Genomic DNA, 26,568 nt, shown 5'->3' with positions numbered 1-26,568 from the left:
ACCTGTCCCTCACGAACACAGGACAAAAATTAACAGTAATTTAGCAAATTGAATCCAATGATATATTAAAAGGATGATGCGTCTTGAATAAGTGGGGTTCATCTGAGGAATGAAAAGTTGGTTTAACATTCAAAAACCAATGTAATTTGCCATTTCAACAGAGTAAAATAGAAAAACCATATGATCATCTCAATAAGTATAGAAAAAGCATGTGACAAAATCCAACATCCATTCCTGATAAAAACTCTAAACTCAGAAGAGAAGGGAGCCTCTTCCACCTAGTATACACATGTATCTTTCCCACTCTGTCAGCCAAGGGCCTAGAAGCAATGACACCCCAATAGCAGTGAGCACACCTGACCCTCAACGCTTGGTGTCTACCATTTTCCAATAAAAGGAACCAGAGCTCCTTGGAGAAACAGCTGATTCGAAGGCTGGGGTAGGGAATGTACAAGATGCAGTGCAGAAGGGAGGATGTGTGGGAGAGGAGACAATGGGGTGTGTCACAGGACATGGGTCACGGGACACAGACCTCCCAATGGCCAAAGCTGGACACAGAGCTCTCCACAGCCAAAGCTGGAGCGCTTTGAGCAGCAGGATAAAGTCATATTGAATTATAACCCAAAGTGTAAAATGAATATCCCTAAGCCCATACTGACATAAGTAATTAGATAGGTACAGATTTTCCATGCAGAAAAATTACAAATAACTTATTTAGGTAAGAGGGTGCACCGTTAGGGGAGCGTGAATCCCACCTCAGTGTGGACCGTGCACCTCGACGTCCTCCCAGAGCATGGGACGGCGGTGGAAGGGCTGCATCAGCAGTGCTGAGTTCCTTTGTGCGCGGGGCGGGTGGCCCGGTCAGCCAGGGAGGGGAGTCAGGTCGGAACAAAGGGGCTGGGCTGGGGCCTCTTCAGGGGGCTCCCCTCCCCTGCCTTTCTGTCAGAGGGTCATTCGCTGACCACATTCCCTCCCCACTGCCCAGGGGCACCTTCCTGGCACCTCCCCAGCCACACGGCCCAGATATGCCCACACGCCCACCCCCGTCCCCAGGACTGTGATCAGGGCCCTCCCCCACTCAGCCCTCCCCTCCACCTCAGGCCGGGCGTCAGCCTGTCTCCTCTCAAGGAGTCCGGCAGGCTGGGGCAGCGCCTTCCCAGCTGCCCAGGGCTGGCCCCGGGACCTCTGCGCCAGGCCCACGTGGGACCGTGTGGGCACGTGTTCCTCTTTGTGTTCTGTGGCCTCACCCTTTGTTTGCTCCCCAGTGACACAGCACATGAAAGCGCTCGTGGAAAGGAACACTAAGAAGAAGTCCAAGTTGAGAAAGAAACCCAAGCCTTATGTTGAGGAGCCGGATGGTAGGGCCTCTCCCGCAGCCCGCGCGCTGCGTCTGCACAGCTCTGCTCTCCGGCCTCGGCCGCCTGGCCTCCTCTCTCTAACCGCTTCTGGGCTGGGGGGACAGCGGGGGGCACTAACCGTCAGGTCTCCTGAGGGGGCTGGAGGCCCAGGTTGTCAACAGGCCTCCTGGGAGAGGCCACACCTTTCTCCATGGTGCTCCGAACAACTTCCAGCCTGCACGCTGGGTTCTCAGCGGGGAGGGGCCTGCTGGAGGCACCCCCAGGTGAGGGAGTGCCCTGCAGGCAAGTGCCTCCGCAGCCCTGACCTCCAGCCAGGCCACCCCTGGGGTCGGGGGCCAAGCCTGGCATCGCTTCACTGGGGTCTCCGGCACAGCCCGGGGGTTCCCCAACCTCCCCCCGCAGCACTCCCGACCCTGCTCTTGTCCTAGGCCCTGGCTCAGGACCCCCACCCCCGCCCAAGCTCCAGGGAAACCCCGTTAGCCCACAGCTGTGCCCTCCCTGCCAGGAGAGCCAGTGGTCCATTTCTGTCCCATGAGCTTCCCTTCTTGGCACCAGGGCCCTGGGACCAGCCCCGGTCGCACCTGCACCCGGTTCCCCACACTCGTACCATCTTCCTCCTCTGAGACTCACCTTTCCTCTGGGAAGCTCTCTGGCTGCACACTGCCCTCGCCAGGGCTGCAGTCCAGGATTCCCGGGTGGCCTTGGGCCGCTGGCCTCAGCCCGCCCACGTCCACTGGGGTTGCAGTGCCGCAGTGAGGTGGGACCGGGGGCACAGAGCGCAGGCTCCCGTGGGCTGGGGGTGGTTGGAGCCCCGAGGGGGTCGGAGGAGGGAGCTAGATCCCCCGGACCCAGCAGAGTCCATGCCAAGAGGGGGCAGGTTCTGGCCACAGCCGGTGGCCTCTTGAGGCGTCTGGCCTGGGCTCGTGGGCACTGAGGCCCCACGCAGGCCTGGGCCCCCGGCACAGCAGCGCAGGCGCTGGGAGAGCTGCTTTGTTGCTCACTCTGGGGCTACTGTCTCTTGGCTGGGTGTGGGCACGCCCTGGCGAGGCCGGAGTGGGGCCGTGTGCTCAGAACAGAGCGCCCCGCAGCACCAGGGGGGCTTCCCTGGGCTGGCCACGGGCCCTCAGCAGACACCGCATGGTGCTGGCCCGGGAGGCTGTGCCCTGGCAGCAGAGGTGCCCCAGCCCTGAGACTCCAGGCATGTGAGTCCTCAGTCCCTGGTCTGCTCACAAAAGCTCAGACTCCAGCAACTGCAGCCCTCAACGGAGCCCTCGCTCCACGCGAGACCCTGAGGTCAGCCCTTAATGGGCATCTGTCCCCATTCTACAGAGAGGAGACGAGGCCTGGAAAGGCTGTACCACAGTCGCCAGCTGAGGTGGCAGCCCCGGGATGTTCAGATTACAGCCTGTTGGAGAGGCCGGTTTGGCCCCAGGAAGCCCAGAGACAGGAGCCTATCGCCCCGGGGAGGGGTGGGCATGCCCCCAGGACCAGGAAAGCCATCAGGTGCCAAGCATTTCTGGGGCCCCTGGGGCTCAGAAGCAGCCCAGGTTCCGTCTGCCTGAGCATCATCCACTCCCTGAGCCACGAGCGGGCCCACGAGGGCCACGTGGGCCAGTGCGGAAGGTTCCAAGTGCTGTGTCCCAAGCTGGCGGATTGGAAGATGCAGCTAGGATTCTCTGCCAGGGTCTGTGGGTCCCCAGAGACCTGAAACAGATTCTTCAAGGTTTAAACATCTGTAAGAAGTGTTTGTTTTCGCTTTGATCACTCTACAACAGAACCTTCTTACCAGTTACAATGACAGAACTGTCTCGTGGCAACTAGAAATGAAAAGGTTTTCACGGACGAGATACGTTTGTGTTCCTCACACTGAGGTTCAAGGAACCCTGTGTCCTCAGACGGCTCAAGAAACTGCTTCCTTTGAAAAAGGCTCTATGTTTGGATTTGAGCCTTGGGTCCAGAGGCCCGCCTCAGGCAGGCAGGCCCAGCAGAGGCAGAGCCTTACAGGGAAGCAGCCTGTCCTGAGCCTGGAGGCACGTGGTTTAGCCCGTCTGTCTGTCTGTCTGTTGATGACCTGGGGCCGCCCCTCCCAGATGCTCCTCCGTCTTGTGCGCCTCACCTCGCCTCGCCTGGGCCAGGAAAGACATGCCACACATTTCCAACCTTCCCTCAGTGGGGTCTCCTCCCCACCCCTCTTTGCCTCCACCCACCCACCCCCCCCACCCCCCACATCTGGGAAGACCCCTGGCCTGAGATCTTTGCCCTTGGATTGCTGGCTCTGCCACCCTCCATGACCACCAGCTAGGACTTCTGCTGCCAGGTGTGCGGTTTTAGCAAGTCCCCTCCCTTGAGAAAGGAGACCAGTCCTCCCATCGCCTTCAGCCCTCAGGACACAGGGCATCCCCTCCACACGCATGCCTCTCCCACGTGGGCCGGGCCCTGGGCCTCCCTCTCCTTGACCCCACCCAGGCAGCCTTCAACCAAGTGGCCATGGGGCCCTGCAGGCTACGGCCTCTCCCTGGGCTGTCCAGGGCCTCCTGCTGGAAGCAGGGCTGCAAGAGAGCTGGGCCTGCCGTCCAGCCAGCCTCCGCCCGCAGTGCTGGCCCACGGTGACGGGCGCCGAGTGCCTGCAGGCCTGCTGCACCCGGAAGTCACCCTTCTCGGGGCTTCTCGGGCCCTGCCCTGTCCTGCCTGCGACGCCCCCAGGGGAACAGACCTCATCCCCAGCCTGCTCTTCCTGGCCGGAGGGAGGGTTGGGTGGGCTGGCAGAGGGCATCCTTCGTCAGCCTGGCACCTCTGGAGGGGAGGGCAGTGCCCCCGCACCTCTCCACACGGGTTTACCTCTGAAGGGCAGCCCGGGAGAGTGAGGCCCCGCTGCCCTGGGCGAGCGGCGGGCAGGAGCCACCTCTCCTCGTGCCTCCTGCTGCTTCCTCTCTGAGTCACTGGCCTGCGGCCCCTGCTCCTGTACACCCACACCAGGCCAACCGGCACCATTCTTTTCCAGGGGTGGCCATAAGCACATATGCCAAGTACTGTTACCACAAGCTGCAGAAGGCAGCCCTGACCGGGGCCAAGAAGGTACGAACTTCTCCCACGACAGCCAGGCAGAGGTGGGCTGGCAGTCTGTGGTGGTGACGCCTAGACGGAGTCCAGCGCGAGGCGGGGGCTGCAGATTTGGGGAGGGGCAGGTGGGGCAGTTGTTGGCTCACGGTGCAGCAGGTGCCGGTTGGAGCGTCCCATGCTGTGGGTGGCCCAGCAGGAGGCCCCCCACCGTGACTCAGGGGCTGGGGGGTTGGGGTGCCCCCATGTCTGGTTAGGCAGAGGGCTGGAGTGTACAGGAATGAGAGGACAGAAGGGGAGGCGAAGCAGGGTGAGCCAGGGGCAGCCCTCACAGGGGCGCAGGGAGAGGGAGGGCTGGGAGCCAGCCGCTAGACCACACTGGGACAGGGAGCTGGGTCGCTTTTGCAGGGGCTGAAGAAACCCAATGTGGAGGAGATCCGGCATGCCAAGAACGCCGTGTTCAGCCCCTCCATGTTTGGCAGTGCGCTGCAGGAGGTCATGAGCATGCAGAAGGAGCGCTACCCTGACCGGCAGCTGCCCTGGGTACAGACTCGGCTGTCAGAGGAGGTGCTCGCGCTCAACGGTGACCAGACGGAAGGCATCTTCAGGTGCCCCGCAACCTGGGCCCTGGGCGTGGGGGCCTCAGGCGTCCTGAGCAGGCAGAGGCCACCCGGCACCAGGCCCCTGCCTCAGAGCAGCCAGAGAAGCCCCACCAAGAGGCCAGCATGCAGGCAGGGAGGGCACCTGGAGCACACGGAAGGGCCGGGTGCCCTGCAGCCGGAGGGTGGGGCAGCCGCATCTTTAGGGAGGGGGTCAGCAGGGTTGCCCTCTTGCCCCAGCAGGAGCCCCCCCCTCCCCCCGGTGACTCAGGGGCTGGGGGGGTTGGGGTGCCCCCGGCTCTGGCTAGGGGGCCTCAGGCAGGGGAGCTAGCCAGGGACAGTGCCTCTGCAGGAATGGCCACTAGGGGCCCAGAGGCATTCAGACACCACCCATGGGCAGGGCCTGGGAAGATGCAGCAGCCCGTCCTCACCTGTGAGTGGAGATGGCCCTGTCCCATGGAGGGTGGCACGTGGCCAGTCACCTGCTGTGATGACTCACCCAGGACCCAGAAGTGGGGCAACAGGCTTGTGGGTTTGCGCCTCAGGGACCACTCTGAGGGAGGGATCTGCGTGGGGGCAGTCAGCGGAAGGATGAGGGATGGGGGGCCTGGGGCAGGGGACCCCAGCCACACCTCCCCTCTGGTAGGAAGGATGCCATTCGGGCAGAGGGGGGTCAGCTGCCTGACCCCGAGCAAGCCCAGCTCCTCCTGAGACCTGCCCTGTGCTCGGCAGAGTCCCTGGGGACATCGATGAGGTGAACGCCCTGAAACTACAAGTGGACCAGTGGAAGGTGCCTACAGGCCTGGAGGACCCCCACGTGCCAGGTGAGCCCCCAGCCCTCTCAGCAGCAGGAGCGGCTCCGACGGTTCAGCCCTCCGTGCTTTCCCTCTCGAAGGGACAGCCCTCTGGTCCATTTCCCGCACAGACGTCCCCCTGCCGTCGGACAGCCTCCGCGGCTCCTCCCTGCAGCTCGCCTGCTCTCGAGAGGTAGCCCGCAGCACGTGTGCACGGCCCTCCCCGCAGTCTCCCGGCGCTCGGGGTCAGTCCTGGCCCCCAGGAGCGGGAGCCCGCCGGCCCCCGGCCGTGCGGCCCACACCGCGGGGTGGACACCTCGGGTCTGGCGCGGCCCCCTCGCCCCCCGCTGCCCCCGATACACACGCCCCTTTAGCGTGGCTGCCGGTGGGGCGGGTCCCCGGCTGCCCCGCCCAGCGGAACCCCCCGCCCCCGCGCTGCGTCCCCAGCGTCGCTGCTGAAGCTGTGGTACCGGGAGCTGGAGGAGCCCCTGATCCCGCACGAGTTCTACGAGCAGTGCATCGCGCACTACGAGAGCCCCGAGGCCGCCGTGGCCGTGGTGCACGCGCTGCCCCGCATCAACCGTCTGGTGCTGTGCTACCTCATCCGCTTCCTCCAGGTAGGCCGTGCCGCCCGCGCCCCCGCCCGCGCCCCGCGCCCCGCGCCCCCCGCCCGCGCCCACCCGCCGCTCGCCGCCCCGCGCAGGTGTTCGTGCAGCCCGCCAACGTGGCCGTCACCAAGATGGACGTCAGCAACCTGGCCATGGTGATGGCGCCCAACTGCCTGCGCTGCCGCTCGGACGACCCGCGCGTCATCTTCGAGAACACGCGCAAGGAGATGTCTTTCCTGCGCCTGCTCATCCAGCACCTGGACACCGGCTTCATGGAGGGCGTGCTCTAGCGCGCGGGCGCCGGGGGCCGCGGCTGGGGGGGGAGCGCGCCGGGCGCGGAGGCACGCGGGGCGGGGGGGGGGGGCAGCATGCGGGGCGCGCCTCGCCAGGCCCCGCCGCCCAGCGCCCACCCGGGCCCTCGGCATGAAGGCGCCGCCGGGGCGGAGGGGCTGCGGGAAGGGCGCCTCCGCCCCGCCCGCCGCCGGCCGCGGGCTGGCCGCGAGAAAGTGCCTTCTGTTTCCTGGAGCCAAGGGACACTGCCCCTCCCGGCCGGCCCGAGAGCACCCGCCGCCCTTCCTGGGGCGAGCCGCCCGGCTGGGGCTGCTGCGCTCTCTCTTCCTCTGCCCTCCCCCTGCCCTGGGGTCTCCAGGTCTGCGGGTTTCGCCCTCCCCAGTCCCTTCCGGCCCCTCCCCCCTGCCGCCTGCGGCCTCCAGTGTCGTTAACTGCGCAGGGGTTTGGGGGCTCCAGGGCTCTGGGCTGTGCACCACCAGAGCAGAGCCCGGCTGGTTCAGGGCTCGGTAGCCTCTCTCTGGGTGGGAAGGGGCCCCACGCCAAAGTCCTCTAGGGTGGGGGACAGGGTGGGACAGGCATTCTTGGGGCAGGGTGGGGGAGGGGCAAGAGTATTTTTTCTTGGCGTAACTATAAATTCAGACTCTATCCCGCATCCCAACCCGCCTGTGTATAGAGATATAAATAGAGCGAAAGATATAAGAACTAAGTTTACTAATGACATAGTCTTAACCCAAATGCTATTTATTTCTGAGTCGGTCTCCCTTCTCTGCAGACAAATTGATACCATTCCTTCATTTTCTTCTCCACTCTCTTGGCTTCTGACCAAAAACCAAACCCTGCCCCATCCCCATCTGGGACCTGCAGCAGATGAGAGGGAAGGCGCCCTGAGCTGGGGGACCAGAGGGCACCGGGGACTGCCTTTCTTCGAGGCCAGAGCCGGGGCGATGGGGGCGTGGGGGGTGGAGGGGAGGTACCTAGACTCTGAGTTTGTACATTTTCCATTTTGGAATTTTGAGTTCCAATTGTTGTAAAACTTAATTTCTCCCCAGTTTTTATATATATATATTTTTTAGAGTTGAGTTTTTATTTATTATTAAAAACAAAAAAGCCCAGCCCTGCCGAGGCCCGGTGTCCCCTGGCGGAGCGTCCTCGTAGGGGCGGCCTGGCCACAGACTCTCGCTCTGACGCATGGACTCGAGAGATGGCAACACTTTGTGTGAATAAAGCACGTATGGACACTTGCAAGCCTGTCGCCTCCCATTCCTTACACTTGCAGCTGGGCAGCGGGCAGCGGCCAGTCGGTTGCCGGTGTGAGCACCAGGGTGGACGCCAGGCCAAGAGAGAATGGGGGGAGCAGGGGCGGGGGAGAGAGCAAGGCAGCTTCCCGGGAACGGGGGCGAGGCACCTAGGGCATCACCCTTGAGCCCGAAGGTCCTGCTTTGATTGCCCGGGGCCGGAGCGGGGGCGGGGGGGGGGGGGTCTTTTTCTGAGCCACCTTTTTTTTTTAACCCCGAGCTGAGCTGGCACGGGCTTCTAGGCAGCGTGTATGCACCACCTCCGTTCAGCATCCGGCGGACGCGCAGACTGCCCGCCGGGGCGGCTCCCTGGGGGCGGGGGGAGGAGACGGCGGGCACCTCGCCCCGTGAGGGCAGTCGGCCTCCGCGGGCGGAGGGCCGCGTCCCCAGCCGGAGTCCGCGCTCCCGAAGGCGCCCGCGCCTCACACCCGAAGCCCACCGTAGGGCGGCCACGCCCGGCCCCCGTTCCCCAGCCGGACGGCAGGACGTCGCGCCCCTAAACCCCAGAGAAGGAAGTGTCAGGACCACCCGGGGTCGGGGAAACGAGCAAGGCCGGGGAGGGGGTAGAAGGGGCCGGGGGGTTGGGAACGAGCTCCGCGGCCGCCCCCGGAACCCAAAGAGCGAGGTCGCGGCCGCCGGAGGACGTGTGTTCGCACAGCACCGCCCCCGTGTGACCCTCCCGCCCCTTCCGGCGCGGAAGGAGGATGTGGGCGACGTGCGGGGTTCTGCGGGGCAGGGCCCTCGGTGTGGCGCGGTCCCCGGGGGCCCGGGCCTACGGTGGGGGCGGGGGCGTCGCCTACACGCAGGGCCAAAGCCCAGAGCCGCGGACGCGCGAGTACTTTTACTACGTGGATCACCAGGGCCAGGTGGACGGGGCGGGCTCCTGAGGGCGGGGGGGGCGGCGCTGCGCGTCTGCGGGGTCGGGGTCTGCGGGAGGCCCCTGTGAGCGGGGCGGGGCCTGAGCGGGCAGGGTCTCTACGGTAAGGGAACCCGGCCTCCGCGGTCGCGCTGCAGAGACTGCGGCGCCCGCCCTCGGCCCCAGAGGGTTAACCCCGCGGCAACCAACCCCCCACACGTATCTCCCTGCGCGCTCTGCCTCCCCAGATTCTGCGGCCCCCAGCTAGGGACCGCCCCGCCTGCTTGGAAGCCCTGGCGGGGGCATCCGCCATGTACAGGAGGAAGCAAGTCAGGTCGCCTCCGCGGAGGAGGTGGCCCATCGCATTAGAAACCTGAAGGGAGGAGGGAAGAGGTGCGAGAAAGTCCTGCCAGCCCAGAGAACCTGTGCGTGAGGAAGCAAGGCCGGGGGTGCGGGGTAGATGTAGAGATGTCGGCAGGGCCCCCATGTTTACCTTCCACGCGCCTTCCTGCACACGGTGTGCAGACGAGCAAAGAAAGCAGACACCGACCCGGGCTCAGGCCCGTCCAGGCCTTCTCTCCCTGTGGCCAGCTCTGTCGGGCTTCCACCTGGGACTCAAGGGCCACGGTCTGCCTCTCTGTTTGCAGCTTTTCCTGGATGACTCCAAAATGAAGAACTTCATCACCTGCTTCAAAGGTACTGATGTGCCCTCCTCCCTCACCTTCCTTCTTCCTTCGGGGAAGGCGCTGAAGGGCTCCGCAGCAGGGGACCGGTCCCCCTGCGCTCAGAAGCCCCCTATCTAGAGTGAGGGCTGGGTGGCTGTCCGACTGCCGGTGCCTGCCCTTGGTGTGGCCCAGGGAGAGCCGCCTGCCTGGGGCAGTAGGGCCCGGCGGGCCTCGGGGTCCGACTTGCTAAGCAGTCTCGCCCTTCCCCCCTCCCCCCCACAGACCCGCAGTTCCTGGTCATCTTCTTCTCCCGCCTGAGACCCAACCGCAGCGGGCGCTACGAAGCCTCCTTCCCCTTCCTCTCGCCCTGCGGCAGGGAGCGCAACTTCCTACGCTGCGAGGACCGGCCCGTGGTCTTCACGCACCTGCTGGCCGCGGGCCCCAGGCCCCCGCGCCTCTCCTACTGCGGTGGTGGCGAGGCCCTGGCCGTGCCCTTCGAGCCGGCGCGCCTGCTGCCCCTGGCCTCCAATGGGCGTCTCTACCACCCGGCGCCGGAGCGCGCGGGCGGCGTGGGCCTGGTGCGATCGGCCCTGGCCTTCGAGCTCAGCGCCTGCTTCGAGTACGCGCCCGGAGCTCCCGAGCTGCCCTCGCACGTCCGCTGGCAGGGCCGCCGTTTCGCCCTCACCATGGACCTGGCCCCGCTTCTGCTCGCCGCCCCGCCGCGCTGAGCGGCGGACGGGAGGGCAGCCGCAGGCGCCGCGAGCCCCGCTGCACCCCCGCAGGGAGCGTCGCTGCGCACGCGCCACCCAGGCAGCGCGCGGCCGAGTGCGCGTGCGCAGCGGAGGAGCGCCGCGGCCCCGCCCCGCCCGGCGCTGTCCGAGGTGCTGCCGCGGCGCGAGCCCCGGCGTGGGGAGGGGCGGGGTCACGGGCGCCCTCCTCCCTCCGCACGCCCCCGGCCTGGGGCGTCCTTGGCGTTGTCTCGGTTCGGCAGGCGCTCGCGACGGCAGACCCGGGCGGCCGCGTGGGAGGTGCGGGGGCTCCAGTGCGCGAGCGCGAGGGGCGCCCGCCCCTCCCCCGCCCGGCGCTGCTCGGTGGGCCGGGGTTCGGCGGGGGAGCCGCGCCGCGGGAGCGTCAGGTGAGGGGGCGCCCGACCCAAGGTCAGCGGGCGTGGGGGCGGGATCCGCGGCCGTCCCGGCTCCGCCCCTGGCGGTCCCCGAGAAGGGCGTGCGAGCTGGTGGGGACCACGCCCTGCCCTGAACCGACCCGGGACAGACCGCGCCGGAGGGGATGCAGGGGGCGCCTTGGGAGATCACGGCACCTGGCTCGGCTCGGGCCTCGCACTGCGCTGGAGAGCGTCGCAGGGCTTCCTCCGTTAGCCTTCCAGCCTCCCCTCCCCGCACAGATGGGCGCCCTGGAGACAGGGACAGCCATCACCAAATCCAGTATGTGAGCGCTGCCCTCTGCCCAGCCAGGTTAGGGGGTTTTACGCTGCGTAGAAGGACTTCTGGGCTGGCCTGCCCTGCTCTTCCTGCTTGGGTCTTCAACCCTGCCCAGGCCAGCCCTTCCACACGAGTCAGCATCTAGCGGGTGTCTGTGTGGGCAGCAGCCTCCTGAGGAGGAGGCCAAGAACCTTCTCCACTGGAGAGGCCTTGCCGCTGGAAGCTGGGTGGGCACCCTGGGCCAGCCCTTTTACTCAGGGAAATGGATCCCAGGGGTTCAGGATGCCCCCAAGTTCTTGATGTTCACACACATTCTGAGACATCTGGGAACTGCCTCTGCCTGGGCCAAAGTGATTCCATTAAAACTTTTGCTGTGCCTGCTTCTCTTTAGTGATATTAAATAATCACGTGAGTTACAATTTAGAGCAAGATTTAAAGAAACACCAAGGCCACTTGGTGTCTTCCCACATGACTCACTCTCCCTAGTAGGGAGACCAGAGCGGGACCATTTGAGGTGGGGCTGGAGGCTAGCTGATAGTACACCCTCGGCCCTGCCATCCCTGGCTTCAGACTGGCTGGCTTCTCAGCCCAGGTCCCCACCTTTACAACTGGACTCATTGTGCCTTGAACTAGACCCAGGCCTTGTGCTCTCTCTAGGATTACAGCTACATGTGTATAAACCCCAAAACACTACACACTCCTTTGGAGTCCAGGAGGTCACAGCTGCCAGAGCCTACTTGGGAAACTATACTAGAAACCCAGTTGGTGGCCCAAGGCCCCTCTTTCACACCCCAGCCTCCCCAGGGCCCCACCTGCCCCAAAGACAGACATGCCTTTCTGGGAGCCAGCATGGAGCACAAAGGCCCGCAGCTTCTGAACTGGCTTTCCTGTCCGTCTCGTGCCCCAGTTCTCTAACACGTTCCCGAGAAAAATCTCTAATCCTAGCTAAGCTGTTCTACCCACTCCCACCCTCAGGAGGGCATGGCCAGAGGCTGGACGAGACTATGCCTGTGTCTGGTGGCTCCCCTGAGACCAGTTGTGCCCATGTCCTCCATCAAGTCACAACAGGTGAATCCCAGGGTTGGGGACACAGCATGAGTTCTAGGGATAAAAATGATTACAGTAAACCCTGGGTCAAGGTTAGGTGAGGACAGGGACGGACACTAGCAGTGTGGAGCCTCGGGCCTTGTTCTGGGGGTACAAAAGGGGCCCCTGCTCTGGGCTCTATGCCTCATGAGGACTCATGCCAGTCCCCAGAGTGAGGAGTCCACGTACACGTGGGAATGTGTCCGCCCGGAGCCTGCTCTTCCCTTGTAGCCCATGCCTTGGTAACTGACCGTGAATTTTACCCACATATTCCCAAGCCCATACCAGCCTCTTGCATCCAAGATCCAACTTGTGGCTGGTTGTTAGGGTATAGAGGGCACTGCAGTCCAGACATCCACATGCATGAACAGGAAACCCCTCAGTGCCAGGCAGAGATGGGATGGGGAGAAGAGGGTTAGTCTGGCATAGGCTCTCCTGTGTGGCAAGACTCTGAGGACATGAGGAAATTCTAAATTGAAACCTGATGCCCCAGATCTTTATGACTTTATAAAGGAAGGCAGTGAACGTTTTATTTTATCAGTTTCTTGAACTAATTTCAAACTTCAAAGATCAGACACGGTGTGTGCCACCATCCATGCTTTTCATTGGCTCTCAAATGTTAGGGACAGGCCTGCCAACCTGTGTTTCAGGAGGCGCATCCCATCGGGGCCGGATTGTAGGAAGGCTGCTGAGAAGGCTGCCGCCCCGTGGCCTGCGGCCGGTCCCGCGGGAGATGGCCGCAGGGGAGCCCGCACTGCTGCTGCTGTCGCTGCTGTCACTGACGGGCCTCCCGCCTCGCGTTGCCGGCTGCCCCGCCGCCTGCCGCTGCTACAGCGCCACGGTGGAGTGCGGCGCCCTGCGGCTGCGCGTGGTCCCGCCCGGAATCCCACCCGGGACGCAGGTGGGCACCGCGTGGGGCTGCCGGGCTGCGGGCCAGAGGTGCCCGCAACACGGAGGGAAGGGTGTGTGAGCCTCCCGGTGGGTGACTGGGGCGCTCTAGGGAAGAGACGCCCTCAGCGGGGTAAACGCCCTCCCTCCTTCCGGCACAGACGCTGTTCCTGCAGGACAACAACATCGCGCGCCTGGAGCCGGGCGTCCTGGCGCCCCTCGCCTCCCTCCGCCGTCTCTACTTGCACAACAACAGCCTCCGCGCCCTGGAGCCAGACGCCTTCCGCGCGCAGTCACGCCTGCTGGAGCTGGCGCTCACCGGCAACAGGCTGCGCGGCTTGCGTGTCGGCGCTTTCGCCGGCCTGGCCCAACTGCGCGTGCTCTACCTGGCTGGCAACCAGCTGGTACAGCTGCTGGATTTCACCTTCCTACACTTGCAGGTGAGGGGGGAGCGTGGGCGAGAAGCGCAGAGGTCCTCCTGCACTACCACCTGCCCTACCGGGCTGGAGTAGTGAAGAGGAGAAAAAGCAACCCAGTCTAGCCTGGTAAAAAGGGGACCTGTCCCCCAGGGCCCCTTTCCCTGATGATCTACTGTCCCTGCTTCAGCGACTGCAGGAGCTGCACCTGCAGGAAAACAGCATTGAGCTGCTGGAGGGCCAGGCCCTGGCCGGACTCTCCTCATTGGCACTGCTGGACCTCAGCAGGAACCAGCTGGGCACCATCAGCCGGGAGGCCCTGCAGCCCCTGGCCAGCCTGCAGGTCCTGCGCCTCACAGGTACCTCTTTTGTGGGGGGCAAGGGGCTCTCATGCAAAGGTAGCTTCCTTGGCCACAGTGGTGGCAGTAGGTAGCCGGCACAGCTGAGGAGGGGGCCCACCACCACCCATAGCCCTGGTAGAAGGCTGCTGGGAACAGGGGTACTGGTACGGTCACAGTTGCCTAAGGGAGACTGAAAAGGTACGAGTCCCTGAACGAACTGGACAGAGCCGAGCAGCTTGCACACTTTGGGGCCAGGAGAGAGCTGGCAGGAAAAAACTGTAAAGATGAGACCAGGACTGGAGACATTTCCCGGAGACAGCATCTGAAGACAAGGCTGGGGGGATGTCTATGAGGAAACTGAGGTTCCTCCCCTGATAGCAAGACTTGTCACAGGGAGAGACATCAGAGGAGCAGGGGCTTTCTCAGAGACTGGTGAAGGGAACTGGAGGTGCAGAACAGAGTTGGGGGCGGGGGGAACCTGCCCACACACTAAGGAGCGCGGGGTCAGAGAAGGGGTGGCAGAGATCCGGCACTCTGTGGGAGGTGAGAAAGCGGCTCCCGCTCTGGCCAACGACCCCAACCACACAGGCAGTGTTTGGGGGCCAACCCTGAGCTATCTGCTCGCCACTGCTCTGCCCACAGACAATCCATGGCGCTGTGACTGTGCCCTGCACTGGTTGGGGGCCTGGATCAAGGAGGGGGGCCAGCGACTGCTCAGCTCCAGGGACAAGAAGATCACGTGTGCAGAGCCCCCCCGCCTAGCACTTCAGAGTCTCCTGGAAGTATCTGGCAACAGCCTCATCTGCATCCCACCCTCCGTGCACGTGGAGCCGCTGGAGGTGACAGCCAACCTGGGTGAGGACCTGCGGGTTGCCTGCCAGGCTTCTGGCTACCCGCAGCCCCTGGTGACCTGGAGAAAGGTGGTGCAGCCTCGCGAGGGACCGCCGCGGGCCCAGGCTCAACCGCAAGGCAGGGCGCGGGGCCCAGGCGGGCCCGGGGCCTCCGACACCGGCAGCGGCATGCTCTTCCTCACCAACATCACCCTGGCCCACGCCGGCAAGTACGAGTGCGAGGCTTCCAACGCCGGCGGCGCCGCCCGCGTGCCCTTCCAGCTCCTGGTCAACCTGTCGCAGCCGCAACAGCTGGCGCCCGCGCCGCCCCCGGCCGGCGGCCCAGTCAGCCACGAGCGCCTGCCCGAGGCGGGCAGCATGGCCTTCCGCGCTCTGGGCCTGGCCGCGCAGACGGCCGTCGCGGCGGCCATCGCGCTGCTGGCGCTCACGGCGCTCTTGCTGGCGACCCTGATCTGCCGCCGGCGGCGCAGGCGCAAAAAGGCGCCGGGGCCTCCCGGGGAGGGCGCGCTCTTCGTCAACGACTATTCGGACGGGCCCTGCACCTTCGCGCAGCTCGAGGAGCTCCGCGACGAGCGCGGCCACGAGATGTTCGTCATCGACCGCTCCAAGCCGCTGTTCGCCGAGGGCCCGGCGGAGGCCGCCGAGGGCGCGGCGCCCGGAAGCTCGCAGGGGCTCCCGCTGCAGCCGCCCGCCGCCTACGAGATCCACTGCTGAGGGGCGGGGCGGGGCGCGGCGGGCGCGCGCTGATGACGTGGGCCCCGCGGGTTGGCCGGCCCGGCTCGCCCCGCGCATGCTCCAGCGCGGCCAGTAAAGGGTGGAAGCTGCGCAGCGTCGCGAGCCGTGAATGGTGTCCCTGGGCGGCGGGCGGGGCGGAAGCACCTGCGCACCCCGCGGCCGGGAGTAGGGGGGCGACGGGCTGCGGGGACGCCTAGAGAAAGGGAGGGGCAGCAGACCGGAAAACGTAACCCGGTTGCCAGGCTGCGGGTGACAGCAGAAGTCACTCTGACCAATCAGGGCAGAAAAAAAAGTCACAGATTTAAATTCTAAGCACACTGCACGTTTGTACCTTAAAGACACCCTCTGGCCCCAAAACCCAGCCGATAGGCGGTCTCCTGCGTGCCAGGGCAGGAAGAACCGTAAGAGGCCCCCGAGCCCAACCCTCCTTGAAGCAGGCCCCTGTCCCAACTTCCACCCCAGAGCAGTCTGCTCCTGGAGAGGGCCCAGAGGAAAACCACCTCTCTCGGCTCACAGACCCCAGGAACATTGCAATGTGAGAACCAGGACTCCAGATGGCAGCTAAGTGCAGCCAAACCGCGGAGGGCCGTGCAGGCCTGGAATCCAGCCCTCGGGCCCAGACAGCCAACCAGTCAGGGGAGCAGGTGCAGGACACACCACACAGGGTGCTGCAGAAAGCATGGGGAGGCTCGAGGAGCGCCCGGGAGCAAAGAAATCAGAGACTAGTGCCTTCGTGTCGGGCCTCCAGCAGGGTCCCAGGAAAGGCTCTGCCTACCCAAGGGGCAAGGGGCCTCCAGCAGCCCTGGTCCCCAAGACAGCCTCTCACCCAGAGCCTGGAGGTCACAGGCTAAAGTAGTCTGCAGCCAAGCGCCCATAGATGTCTGTGGTCCAGAGCACGTGGGCACGGCCTGAGGCCAGTAGCAACTGGTGCAACTCGGTCTCCACGCGGGCAAACTTCTCCTCATTGATGGAGGCTTCCAGCAGGACAGAGGCAGGCGGCGGCCAGGGCAGGCCTTCGTAGCAGTCCACGGGGAAAGGGTGCACCACTGTGCGAAGCTCAGCCTGCGCCACCGAGTCCCTCAGGAGCTCCTTGAGGCCCGCCATAGACAAGGGATTGCCATAGAGACCAAGGTAGCGGAGGCTGGCACAACGAGTCAGCACAGGGAGTGTGGCCAACAGCTGGGTATCGGCAAGCTGGCACTCAGTCAGCTCGAGGTGCAGCAGCGTAGCTGCTGCTGCCCGCAGCAGACCCTGGAAGGGCTCCAGCTGGCTGCCAGACAGGTCATTGCCACTCAGGTCCAACTTCTTGAGGTGGACAGCATGGGGGCTCTGTGCCAGGAAACGCAGGTCCTCGGGCAGCAGGGCACAGAAGGCCAGCTCCAAGCTCTCCAGGGGGCTCTGCAGGGTGCTGTGGGGGACAGGAAGGGTCAGAAATAGGCAGGGCCACGGAAGGTCTCCTAGAGGGGAAGGGAGGGGCAGGGCAACAGCAGACCCGGCTCACCTGAGCAGCTGGTCCAGCCGCCCCGAGAGGAGAGAGGAGCCCATGCTGAGCTCCCGCAAACAGGTGAATCGGCCCATCTGGGCCAGAAAGTAGCGGAAGTTGTCCTCGCCGTCCACGGAGGGCTGCCGAGAGTCCCCGTGCACATAGTGCAGCCGTAGGCTGGCCAGGTGCTGGAAGCGGGCCACGTGCGGGATGATGACAGACAGGCCGCGCAGGCCCAAGTTGTTGAAGCGCAGGTCCACACGGCGCAGGCAGCCTGCGTCCAGAAGCTGCAGCAGGGCCACAGTATTGCGCATGGGCAGGTCCTCAGCCCGCAGGTCGCGGCAGCAGAGCCGCAGAGGACTGCCTACACTGCTGCGGAGGGCCTCCCGCAGGAACGCATAAGAGGCCCGGTTCACCCGCAGGTCCACACGCACCTCCACAGGAACAGGGGCCAGGCCAGGCTCTGCAGTCCTGCCCTGCTGCTGTGCGATGCACGTGCGGGCCACAGCTGCTGTGCAGTCCCACATACTCATGGTGCCAGGGTCTTGCTCCACGCCATCGTCCAGGAGGCCCGTCATGTCCAGCACCCGCAGCGCATGCTTCCTGGGAGCACGGGTGGACTGAGGCAGGAGACAAAGGGACACAGCCCACACCCACTCCCAGCCACCTTAGGACAGGAGCAACATGCCTGTTCCTGCACTGAGCTTTCGCACCAGCCTGGAACCTCTCTGGGGACCCTCTCTGCACCCTCCCAGGCCCGAGGGCCCCTCCAATGAGCCCATACCTGCAGAGGGGCTGTGTGCCAGCCTCAGTCTCCGGGGTGTGGAGCCGGGCGGTCAGCCCCAGGATCACAGCTTGCATGCTCTCGGTGCTAGGCCGCTCCTGCAGCAGGGCCCGGCTGCAGTGGGCACACTCCTGCAGCAACTGCTGGAAGCTGAGCAGCGGGAAGGGCCACGTATGCACCAGCTCACGTAGCACGACTGTCTTCTTGTCCATGAAGGCCACTTTGAACAGCAAGGGGAAGAGCTCTCTCGGCAGCAGGGGCAGGGCCTGGCAAGCGGCTGACTGGCACTGCAGCACCTGCCGAGTGCTCAGGAACACAAGGGTGTGCATGGCGCTTGGCCAGGCAGGAGGCCACCTGCAGGGAAGGGCCCTTCAGTGGGGAGAACAGATCCCAGGCCCCCACCCCCACCACGCACTGGTCGCAGGAAAGCTCAGCATGGTTCTTGGCACAGAGTGGAGAACCATGGCACCAAAGAGCAAGTGCCAGGTGCCCTGCAACAGGCTGAGGGGAGGGGAAAGGAGAAGAAGGCCACCCGCAGTCCCCGCCCTCCAGAAGCATGGGCCTCCAGGGAGGCAGAGCCGACAAGCAGCACACGGCAGCACAGCACCAGGGACGCCAGCTCGCCTGGGGGTGCTCCTGATGGCTGTTGCTCTGCAGAGTCCACCCTCTGCCTCTCAGGCCTCCCAAAGCACAAAGCCACTATCAAAGCTCCTCTCATCCTTTAAAGTAGGAAATAGCTAGGCCCTCCCGCACCCCACCCCCCAGGACTAGAGAGAGGGGATAATCCCAAGGGGCTGAAAGCTGCATCACAGGACCCTCTCCCAGCCTCCTCAGAAGCTCTTGCAGGCCACCCTTGGATTCTGCGCAGCACAGCAAAGAGGAGTTGCAAGTACAGGTGCAGTTTAAAAAACAGCAGGACAAGTAAAAAGGACCAGAACTCAGGGAACTCTGAGTCCAAAGGGCCTGAGTAACCCAAGCCCTCAATATGAACCTCAGTTCTAACTACTGCCTTCCAGAAGCACTGTCAGGCATGCAGACACCTGGAGATTTACAGAAAGAAAGAACACCTCACCCACTGAGGTCCTTGCCTCCTGCGTAAACATTTCTCTTCCCTGAAGGATCACGTTAAGAAACCAAGGCTTAAACCCATGGCACTCAAAGGCCCCAAATTAAGGGCCTTTGCTCAGGTGGGTAGAGGTAGCTGCCAAAGGGCCATCTAAGCTGACAAAGAGCACAAAGGAGATGCCTGAGGCCACAGGGTACCTGGGTGTCAGCTCTGTTGCTGACTTACTGTGCGCCCACCAGGCACCTCATTCTCAAAACTGCCTCCAGGTCATCTCCCTGAAAACAGACTAGAAAACTAAGACCTAAGCCTTGCCCGACAAAGGTCACAGCCTGCGTGATGGACTTGGGAAAGGGTGCAGCCTGGCCCCAGAGTCCCTGCTCTCGCGGACCTCACACATAAGTCCTCAGGGCACTGGTTCCTGAGAAGGCCGGGACGTCAACCCTCGGCCTCGCTCTGCCTGTGGGCAAATCTCGCGAGGACGATTCATACCTCGCTGTGACAGGACAGACCAACCGAGCACCTGTCACGAGAGGAAACGAAAGCAGCCAGTGTGGTCACCGTGGGAGGAGCCTCTACGTGGGGGCCGCCGCCCCCTCCCACCGGCCCGCGGCTCTGGCGTTTCCCCGAACGCCTCCGCCCGGCTCCTCCAAGCTTCGAGCCGCGGAAGGCTCTCAATCCGACGCCCGTCGCCTCCCGGGCTGGGTCTGCCCCTCGAAGCCGGGGCGTCGCCCCCCGGGACCCGAGGCCGCTCAGCCCGGCACCGGGCTCCGGGTCCTCCCGTCCCCGCAGCCCCACCGCCTGGACTCCCGCCCCAGCCTCCCGGGCGGCGCCGCCCCGAGCGCCTGCACCCGCCTCGTGCGGCCCGGCAGAGCCAGGGACGCACGCCGTCCCGCTCCTTCCCTGGCCGACGGCCCACACTCACCGGGCCCGCAGCCGCCGCCGCCACCGCCGCCGGCCCCGCCCCGCCGTACGTCGCGCCCCGCCCAGCGCCGCCGCGCGCCGCGATGACGTAGGCGACCCCCATTGGATACGGCTCCAGCGCCCCGTGGATTGGCTGCCCCGGCCGGGCCGTCGCCGCGCCGTCCCACCTCCAACCCCGCCGAGCGCCCCCATTGGCTGGAGGCCGGCGTCGCCCTCCTGGCGGGAGATTCGCGGGGCGCGGGGCGCGGGGCGACCATGGAGCGGCTGCGGGACGTGCGGGAGCGGCTGCAGGCGTGGGAGCGCGCATTTCGGCGGCGGAGCGGGCGGCGTCCGGGCCAGGTGCGGGCTGACCGGGGGCGGGGAGCTGAGGGCGCGGCATCCGGCTGACGCGCTCCCTTTACAGGAGGACGTGGACGCGGCGCCCGAGGAGACCCGCGGTGAGCGCGCGGGCGCAGACGGAGGGAGCGGCCGGGGACGCGGGCCGGGGGCGGGCGGCCTCTACCCACCCCCCCCAGCCGAGCCCTGACTCCTGAACACCGCCCCCGCCCCCGCCCCCGCCCGCAGCGCTCTACCGGGAGTACCGCGCCCTGAAACAGGCCTTGGGCCAGGCCGGCGGCGTCGGGCCTCACAGCTCGGAGCGGTCGCTTCCCGCGGCGGCCGAGGAGGTAGCTGAGCTCGGCATCCTAATCTCTCGCTCCACTTCCTGTATGGCGGAGCCAGGAGGAGGCGCGACCCAGCCTCTGCGGGGCGCCGCACGCGCGGGGAGGGTGAACAGGGTGGGGCAGGGCAGCCCGCTCCTCCGGCCTCAGGGGCTGGAGACACTTCTGTCCCCCGCACACCAGGATTTCCGTGGCCTGGATCTCTACTGTCCCCTCCTGCAGATGGCGGAGCCCAGCTGCTGGGGCCCCCACCTGAATCGAGCTGCAACCCAGAGCCCCCATCCTCCGTCAAAGCTGAGCCCTCAGGAGTCTGTGCGGGACTACGGGAAGAGGCTCAAGGCCAACCTAAAAGGCAGTGCGCAGGTGAGGGGTGAAGGCGAGGCAGGCAGTGCGGCCAGCCCGAGTCCAGAGCTGCTCTTGGCCCAGGGGCAGGATCAGCAGACAGCTATCCCTGCCGGGTGTCTCACACGTGTTCGTGAGCTCACATGTGCACACGAACTCAGCGTTACCCCGGGCGGGGCTCCTCAGAGTAGCTCGGGGTTAGCCTTTGGTCTCAGTTTCTTTCATGTCTCAGCCTCGTGCTTCTCACCTTGCCCAGCTGTTACAGGTGGAGCGTCCACCAGGTTTCAGAGTCTGTAGCACCCCAGGGGCCTGAGTTCCTACTCGCTTCTCGCTCCCTCCCAGGCTGGCCCAGCCCCGAGTGGAATACCCCGGCTTGCACGAAGATCCTCCTCCAAGATGCCTTCCCCAGGGCCACCAGGCACAGGGGCTGCTGCCATTTCTCCGGAAGTCAGCGAGGTGCCCCCCCAGCCTCCCAGGCCCCAGCTGAGGCCAGGCCGGCTCCAGCAGCTGAGGGCATCCCTGAGCCTACGGCTGGGCTCCCTAGACCTTGGTTGGCTGCAGCGGTGTCACAACGGGACCCCAGATTTTCTGGAGGTTCCCAGCACCTGCCAGCCTGGCATGGGTGCAGAGGAGTCACAGCGTCTTACTTCAGCGTCCCTACCTGCCCTTGGTCCCAGAGCTGGATCTGAGATCCCTTTACAGGGCCCAGAGGCTCCAGCCCTACCAGCAGCTGGTGTCAGTACAAGGAATCCCCAGCCTGGTAACCGTCAAGGCAAGAAGCGGAGACGGAGTGGGGAGTCAGAGGGAAGCCCTGTGCAGACCCAGCGGGACAGCGGCCAAGCAGGACCGCTGCTTGCGGGAGCTGGGACTGCAGTGGCTGCAGAAGACTGTCCAGAACAGCCTCTGCAGGCGCAACCCCCCAGCAAGCCCCCAGCCCCCAGGTATCGCCGCTGTAGCCTCCAGCAGGACTGCCCTCAGTCACACCCAGGAGCGGAGGGCTGGGGGCGCAGCTGACCTGTGCGTCTCTTCTAGACGTGCCGTCCAGGACAAGGGGAACTATGTGCGGCTCAACATGAAGCAGAAACACTACGTGCGGGGCCCGGCCCTGAGGGGCAGGCTCCTCTGCAAGCAGGTGGGAAGGTGGTGCCAGCAGCTCCCCTTACCTGTCCTGCTTCTCGCCTTGTGACCCTCTGTGTCCCCACCAGGTGTGGAAGCAGAAGTGGTGGAAAAAAAGAGAGTGTTTTGGGGGTGGTCAGCCCAGAGCCACAGCCCGGGATTCTCACTCCCAGTGTGGGCAGCTCAGGCACTGGGCACCCCAGTGCCCTCAGCCAGGTGAGGCCTCTGCCCTGGGTGATGGTTCAGGCCAGCACGGCGTGCAGGGGGCGTTGTGCTCTTCGGGGAGGCAATTCTGGCTCAAGCAAAAGGCCCTACTAACTCCCTATTCCTGGTCCAGAACCTACGCTGGCCCTTCAGAGCGAGGGTGTCAAGGATGAGAACTGCGCACAGACCTGGCCCACGTTAGAGGAAGTATCGCAGAGAACAGGCGCAGCCTCCTACCCACTCGCTGGTGAGTGAAGAGGTGGAGGAGAGGTTGTAGCAAGTGGCTTTCTTGCTAGAGTGACCCCAGACCAGCCTGGAGCTGCTATCCTACCCTTTCCCATCTGCTCTCAGCAGGTGAAGAAGACACAGAGCCTGTGGGGCCTGAGCTGCTCGTGCCCACGGGGCCGTCTCTGCCCAAGGTGTCCTGTCCGCTTCCTTCCGTGCCACCACTCTACCCGACAGGGCCCTCAGGACAGGTGGCAGGTGAATAGGTGCCTACCAGCCCAGAGCCTCGAGTGAGGGGCGGGGGCAACCAGAGGCCGTGCTGACGGCCCCCTGTGTCCACAGACACACCAGCTGAGGTGTTTCAGGCCCTGGCGCAGCTGGGGCACCAAGCCTTCTACCCCGGGCAGGAGCGTGCCGTCATGCAGGTCCTGTCTGGTGAGTAGGGCCGGCAGGGGGTGTGGCGGGACGGAGGCCAGGCCACGGGGTGGTGCTCATGACTGCCGTCACACGCAGGCGTGTCCACGCTGCTGGTGCTGCCCACGGGGGCTGGCAAGTCTCTGTGCTACCAGCTCCCTGCACTGCTCTACTTCCGGCGGGGCCCCTGCCTCACTCTGGTCATCTCTCCTCTCATGTCGCTCATGGACGACCAGGTGGGTGGACGGGGCCCTCGGGCGCGTGCTAAAGGCAAGAACTGGTTCCCACGGCATCGTCCACCCATCGGGCTGCTGCTTCTTGCCCCACTCCTACCGCAGAGCCGCAAGTCGCCAGGCCATCCTCAGCTCTGTCCATAAGCCAGCAGTAGCCCACACACAGCAGGGACATAGCTGGCTAGACCCAAGCCCGCCCGCAGGAGGAGCATCAGCTTGGGGGCGGGGGGGGGTGGGGGGTAACCCCCCTGGAACCCATCCCCAGTGCTCCTGAGTCAAAGCCCACAGGTGGCTCTGAACCCTTAACCACAGGACCCAGGATCTGGGTTTTCTTCCCAGAGAACTTGGAGGGGAAACCACAGTAGTTGTCAGGCCACGCCATTCTAGGAGGCGCTCGGGGGAGACCGAGGGCTGGGGGCCTGCGGCAGGCTGTGCTCCTGTACCTGCAGGTTTCCGGCCTGCCCCCAGGCCTCAAGGCGGTCTGCATCCACTCGGGGATGACCAAGAAGCAGCAGGTCTCTGCCCTGCAGAAGGTAAGGGGCCTCGCAGGGCAGGACAGGCGGAGGCAGCAGGCGGGCCCCTCGGTGCTGTTCCTGACCCTGCCATCGTCCTCAGGTCCGGTCGGCCCGGGTGCAGGTGCTGATGCTGTCACCAGAGGCGCTGGTGGGGGCCGGGGGCACGGCCTTCCTCACGCAGCTGCCCCCGGTTGCCTTTGCCTGCATCGACGAGGCCCACTGTCTCTCTCAGTGGTCCCACAACTTCCGGCCCTGCTACCTGCGTGTCTGCCAGGTGAGCCTTGTGCGGGGGCCAGGTGAGCAGACCAGGGAAGGTGAGTGGGCTGTCTCACCGCCCCCTCCACACAGGTGTTGCGGGAACGCATGGGTGTTGGCTGCTTCCTGGGTCTCACAGCCACGGCCACACGCAGCACTGCCCTCGACGTGGCCCGGCACCTGGGCGTGGCCGAGGAGTCTGTCCTCAGGGGACCAGGCACCATCCCTGCCAATCTGCACCTCTCCGTGTCCTCAGACAGGGACCCAGACCAGGTGAGCGTGCGGACGGGGGCCGAGCAGAGGCCCTGCCTCCCGGCTGCTTGTCCTGACCCCCGTCACCCCCCAGGCTCTGGTGACGCTGCTGCACAGCCCTCGTTTCCGTGCCCTGGACGCGGTCATCGTCTACTGCAACAGGCGGGAGGAGACGGAGCGTGTGGCTGCCCTGCTGCGCACCTGCCTGCGTGAGGCCTGGGACCCGGGACCCCGAGGTGAGGTGGAGGCAGGCCTCTACCCCACAGAAGCACCACAGACACGTGCCCCACCTGACCGGCGTGGGTCTTCCTTGCAGGCCGAGCCCCGGAGGCTGTGGCCGAAGCCTACCATGCTGGCATGTGCAGCCGGGAGCGGCGACGGGTGCAACGGGCCTTCATGGAGGGCCGGCTGCGAGTGGTGGTGGCCACGGTGGCCTTCGGGATGGGGCTGGACCGGCCGGACGTGCGGGCTGTGCTGCATCTGGGGCTACCCCCAAGCTTTGAGAGCTACGTGCAGGCTGTGGGCCGGGCTGGGCGCGATAGGCAGCCTGCACACTGCCACCTCTTTCTCCGGCCCCAGGTGGGTACACGCCCCACCGCCCCTCCCCCAGCCCCGCTGTGTGCCTCGTACGCCCACGTTCGCACCGCTCTGCCGCAGGGCCAAGACCTGTGGGAGCTGCGCAGACACGTGCACGCGGATGCTGTCGACTTCCTCGCCGTGAAGAGGCTGGTGCAGCACGTGTTTCCTCCCTGCACCTGCGCCCGCCGGCCCCCAGAGCACGAGGGAGGCGAGAGCTGGGAAAGGCCCTTGGCCAGAGCCCCTGTCCCAGAGCACGAGGGAGGCGAGAGCTGGGAAAGGCCCTTGGCCAGAGCCCCTGTGGCTGCGTCTCCGCAGGATGCTGACCATCCCAGCACTGAGGGCACAGCCCGGTGCCCAGGCCATGAGCGGGCGCTGCCAGTGCAGCCCACCGTGCAGGCCCTGGATATGCCTGAGGAGGGTGAGGAGCAGGGGGCGTGCGAGGCGGGGGTGGGGGGCCGCCGCAGCATCCCCACGTGCCCTGAGCCCCGCTCTCCCCCAGCCATCGAGACCCTGCTCTGCGACCTGGAGCTGCACCCACAGCGCTGGCTGAAGCTCCTGGCACCCACCTATGCCCGCTGCCACCTGCGCTTCCCGGGGGGCCCCACCCAGCTCCAGGCCCTGGCCCACAGGTGAGCGTACATCTCACTCCGGGCTTGGGACAGGGACAGAGGACCAGGGCTGCCAATCACGTCCCTTCCCCTGGCACAGGTGTCGCCCCCTGGCAGTGTGCTTGGCCCGGCAATGCCCCAAGAACACCAGTAGGGAGAGCAGTTCTGTGGAGGTGGACGTGGTCGAGCTGGCAGACTCCATGGGCTGGGAGCTGGCCCCCGTGCAACGTGCTCTCCACCAGCTGCGGTGGGATCCAGAGCCCAAGACAGGTGTGCCTGCCCCCAGCCCTGCTTGCCACGTGTATGCCACCCCTCTGCCACTTTCTGACCCCCTGTCTGGCAGGTTTGCCTCGGGGCACAGGGGTGCTGGTGGAGTTCAAGGAGCTGGCCTTCCACCTGCGCAGCCCTGGGGACCTGACAGCCCAGGAGAGGGACCGGATCTGTGACTTTTTGCATAACCGCGTGCAGGCCCGTGAGCGAGAAGCCCTGGCCCGCCTGCACCGCACCTTCCAGGCTTTTCACAGGTGCAGGAGTGGGTGGGCAGGGCCTGGGCCACCCCGCCAGCCCCTCCCCCAGGCGGACGGCCCTGACAGTCTCTCTCTGCCCCAGCGTGGCCTTCCCCAGCTGCGGGCCATGCCTGGAGCAGCCCAGCGAGGAACGCAGCGGCAGGCTCAAGGTCCTGCTCAGTCGGTACTTTGAGGAAGAGTTAGAGGCACCGGGGGGCGTGGGAGCCGAGGAGGACCCGGAGCTAGGACAGGCCAGGGTGAGTGTCGGGGCCTCTGGGGGTGAGGGAGGGGTTGCAGAGAGGATGTGCCCCTGCCCGCATGCACACACCTGCCTCCCAGCCCGCACTGAGCCTTAAGGAACAAGTGCGGTGGAAGCTGGACCAAGCTGGCGTGTCTCCACTGGCAGCTCCAGGACTGGGAGGACCAGATCCGCCGGGACGTCCGCCACCTCCTCTCCTCATGGCCAGAGCAGCGGTTCTCGGGCAGGGCTGTGGCCCGAGTTTTCCACGGCATCGGTGCGGACCCGGGAGACCTCGTCCTGACAAAGGCGGGGCTGGGGGCAGACCTGGCCTGGAGTCCTCAGAGCCGTGTCTCCTTCCACTGCAGGGAGCCCCTGCTACCCGGCCCAGGTGTACGGGCGGGACCGGCGCTTCTGGAGAAAGTACCTGCACCTGAGCTTCCATGCCCTCATGCACCTGGCCACAGAGGAGATCCTGCTGTGGAGGTGCTGACTGCTGTGTGCCTTGGGAGGGCCCAGTTCCCCGTGTCACAGGCAAGGGCCTGAGCAGGGGCTGTGTGGCCAGTGGGGGTGTCGGGTGCAGCAGATCCTCAAGGCAAGAACGGGGAGATCCCAGTGGCCAGGACAGCGACCAACCACCCTGGACAAAGCCTACCACCGGGAGCACGGGAGCGAGGAGGACCCAAAGTGCAGAATAAAAGATGCTCAAGTCATGTTCAGGGACCCTCCTTCCCGTACCCTGCACACTGTCCATCCCAGAAGCGTCCAGGGGCGCGCTCCCGTCATTCATTTATTGGCTGCACTGCGTCTGCTGCTGCGCACGGGCTCTCTCTAGTTGCAGCGATGAGGGGCTACTTCTCATTGCAGTGTCTCCTCTCACTGTGGAGCA

General features: G+C 65.3%; 5 protein-coding genes across 22 annotated transcripts in view; 4 read left to right on the top strand and 1 right to left on the bottom strand.

Annotated features, from left to right (window-relative positions):
• The window catches only part of ARHGAP39 (Rho GTPase activating protein 39), a 49,226-nt gene extending 41,278 nt beyond the window's left edge, over positions 1 to 7,948 (top strand). Inside the window, exons 7-12 of one of the 7 annotated variants that reach the window (XM_057736737.1) lie at positions 1,266 to 1,358; positions 4,360 to 4,433; positions 4,824 to 5,023; positions 5,747 to 5,838; positions 6,256 to 6,425; positions 6,512 to 7,948. In XM_057736737.1, coding sequence (XP_057592720.1) covers positions 1,266 to 1,358; positions 4,360 to 4,433; positions 4,824 to 5,023; positions 5,747 to 5,838; positions 6,256 to 6,425; positions 6,512 to 6,706 — 824 coding nt within the window. In that variant the 3' untranslated portion in view covers positions 6,707 to 7,948. Of the gene's footprint in view, positions 1 to 1,265; positions 1,359 to 4,359; positions 4,434 to 4,823; positions 5,090 to 5,746; positions 5,909 to 6,255; positions 6,426 to 6,511 lie in introns of those variants that run through there. The other 6 variants (XR_009053974.1, XM_057736738.1, XR_009053975.1 and 3 more) reach the window with 6 other exon arrangements.
• Positions 7,949 to 8,218: 270 nt separating this feature from the next.
• Positions 8,219 to 9,331, top strand: C5H8orf82 (chromosome 5 C8orf82 homolog). Its single transcript, XM_057736909.1, has 2 exons — positions 8,219 to 8,868; positions 9,107 to 9,331. Exons 1-2 carry the CDS (start codon positions 8,707 to 8,709, stop codon positions 9,233 to 9,235), a joined length of 291 nt encoding a protein of 96 aa, XP_057592892.1. The 5' UTR covers positions 8,219 to 8,706; the 3' UTR covers positions 9,236 to 9,331.
• A 720-nt stretch (positions 9,332 to 10,051) lies between these two features.
• Positions 10,052 to 15,370, top strand: LRRC24 (leucine rich repeat containing 24). Of its 5 annotated transcripts, none has more exons than XM_057736761.1 (6): positions 10,052 to 10,658; positions 11,938 to 12,030; positions 12,699 to 12,949; positions 13,098 to 13,376; positions 13,543 to 13,711; positions 14,336 to 15,370. In XM_057736761.1, the coding sequence occupies exons 1-6, from the start codon at positions 10,052 to 10,054 to the stop codon at positions 15,256 to 15,258; spliced, it is 2,322 nt and encodes a 773-aa protein (XP_057592744.1). In that variant the 3' UTR covers positions 15,259 to 15,370. The 5 variants fall into 5 exon arrangements, with proteins under 5 accessions (XP_057592744.1, XP_057592743.1, XP_057592746.1 ...); XM_057736760.1 differs by having other exon boundaries at positions 12,672 to 12,949; XM_057736765.1 differs by having other exon boundaries at positions 10,518 to 10,965.
• Positions 15,371 to 16,019: 649 nt separating this feature from the next.
• On the bottom strand, positions 16,020 to 26,557 carry LRRC14 (leucine rich repeat containing 14). 6 transcript variants are annotated; one of them, XM_057736843.1, is made up of 5 exons: positions 20,163 to 20,456; positions 19,001 to 19,132; positions 17,547 to 17,900; positions 16,781 to 17,365; positions 16,020 to 16,687 (listed from the first exon to the last, which is right to left on the bottom strand). In XM_057736843.1, exons 3-5 carry the CDS (start codon positions 17,873 to 17,875, stop codon positions 16,120 to 16,122), a joined length of 1,482 nt encoding a protein of 493 aa, XP_057592826.1. In that variant the 5' UTR covers positions 17,876 to 17,900; positions 19,001 to 19,132; positions 20,163 to 20,456; the 3' UTR covers positions 16,020 to 16,119. The 6 variants fall into 6 exon arrangements, with proteins under 6 accessions (XP_057592826.1, XP_057592825.1, XP_057592828.1 ...); XM_057736842.1 differs by lacking the exon at positions 20,163 to 20,456 and adding an exon at positions 19,535 to 19,567; XM_057736845.1 differs by lacking the exons at positions 19,001 to 19,132; positions 20,163 to 20,456 and adding an exon at positions 26,418 to 26,557.
• Positions 19,732 to 26,386, top strand: RECQL4 (RecQ like helicase 4). 3 transcript variants are annotated; one of them, XM_057736734.1, is made up of 23 exons: positions 19,732 to 19,872; positions 19,937 to 19,970; positions 20,098 to 20,198; positions 20,415 to 20,555; positions 20,877 to 21,475; positions 21,567 to 21,666; positions 21,740 to 21,866; positions 21,988 to 22,101; positions 22,206 to 22,337; positions 22,422 to 22,514; positions 22,593 to 22,729; positions 23,176 to 23,259; positions 23,342 to 23,515; positions 23,590 to 23,769; positions 23,843 to 23,984; positions 24,065 to 24,327; positions 24,406 to 24,745; positions 24,827 to 24,956; positions 25,036 to 25,205; positions 25,279 to 25,459; positions 25,545 to 25,698; positions 25,848 to 25,956; positions 26,048 to 26,386. In XM_057736734.1, the coding sequence occupies exons 1-23, from the start codon at positions 19,789 to 19,791 to the stop codon at positions 26,170 to 26,172; spliced, it is 3,714 nt and encodes a 1,237-aa protein (XP_057592717.1). In that variant the 5' UTR covers positions 19,732 to 19,788; the 3' UTR covers positions 26,173 to 26,386. The 3 variants fall into 3 exon arrangements, with proteins under 3 accessions (XP_057592717.1, XP_057592716.1, XP_057592715.1); XM_057736733.1 differs by having other exon boundaries at positions 25,848 to 26,386; XM_057736732.1 differs by having other exon boundaries at positions 24,065 to 24,745; positions 25,848 to 26,386.
• Positions 26,558 to 26,568: the final 11 nt, after the last annotated feature.

This window comes from Hippopotamus amphibius, chromosome 5, assembly GCF_030028045.1.
Source record: "Hippopotamus amphibius kiboko isolate mHipAmp2 chromosome 5, mHipAmp2.hap2, whole genome shotgun sequence".
Taxonomy (NCBI): domain Eukaryota; kingdom Metazoa; phylum Chordata; class Mammalia; order Artiodactyla; family Hippopotamidae; genus Hippopotamus; species Hippopotamus amphibius.
The sequence above is the reverse complement of the archived record's forward strand: the minus strand, read 5'-3'. Positions and strand labels throughout refer to the sequence as shown.

Excerpts from the sequence above, each read along its gene's own strand:
- LRRC24 (XM_057736760.1), top strand. The coding sequence starts at position 10,052 with ATGGGCGTCTCTACCACCCGGCGCCGGAGCGCGCGGGCGGCGTGGGCC. Across the intron at positions 12,950-13,097 it reads GAATCCCACCCGGGACGCAG|ACGCTGTTCCTGCAGGACAA; the intron begins GTGGGCACCGCG and ends CTTCCGGCACAG. Across the intron at positions 13,377-13,542 it reads TCACCTTCCTACACTTGCAG|CGACTGCAGGAGCTGCACCT; the intron begins GTGAGGGGGGAG and ends TCCCTGCTTCAG.
- LRRC14 (XM_057736845.1), bottom strand. The coding sequence starts at position 17,875 with ATGCACACCCTTGTGTTCCTGAGCACTCGGCAGGTGCTGCAGTGCCAG. Across the intron at positions 17,366-17,546 it reads GGCACACAGCCCCTCTGCAG|GAAGCATGCGCTGCGGGTGC; the intron begins GTATGGGCTCAT and ends CCGTGCTCCCAG. Across the intron at positions 16,688-16,780 it reads CGGCTGGACCAGCTGCTCAG|CACCCTGCAGAGCCCCCTGG; the intron begins GTGAGCCGGGTC and ends TGTCCCCCACAG.
- RECQL4 (XM_057736732.1), top strand. The coding sequence starts at position 19,789 with ATGGAGCGGCTGCGGGACGTGCGGGAGCGGCTGCAGGCGTGGGAGCGC. Across the intron at positions 23,516-23,589 it reads GCTACCTGCGTGTCTGCCAG|GTGTTGCGGGAACGCATGGG; the intron begins GTGAGCCTTGTG and ends CCCTCCACACAG. Across the intron at positions 25,460-25,544 it reads ACCTTCCAGGCTTTTCACAG|CGTGGCCTTCCCCAGCTGCG; the intron begins GTGCAGGAGTGG and ends TCTCTGCCCCAG.
- C5H8orf82 (XM_057736909.1), top strand. The coding sequence starts at position 8,707 with ATGTGGGCGACGTGCGGGGTTCTGCGGGGCAGGGCCCTCGGTGTGGCG. Across the intron at positions 8,869-9,106 it reads ACGTGGATCACCAGGGCCAG|ATTCTGCGGCCCCCAGCTAG; the intron begins GTGGACGGGGCG and ends CTGCCTCCCCAG.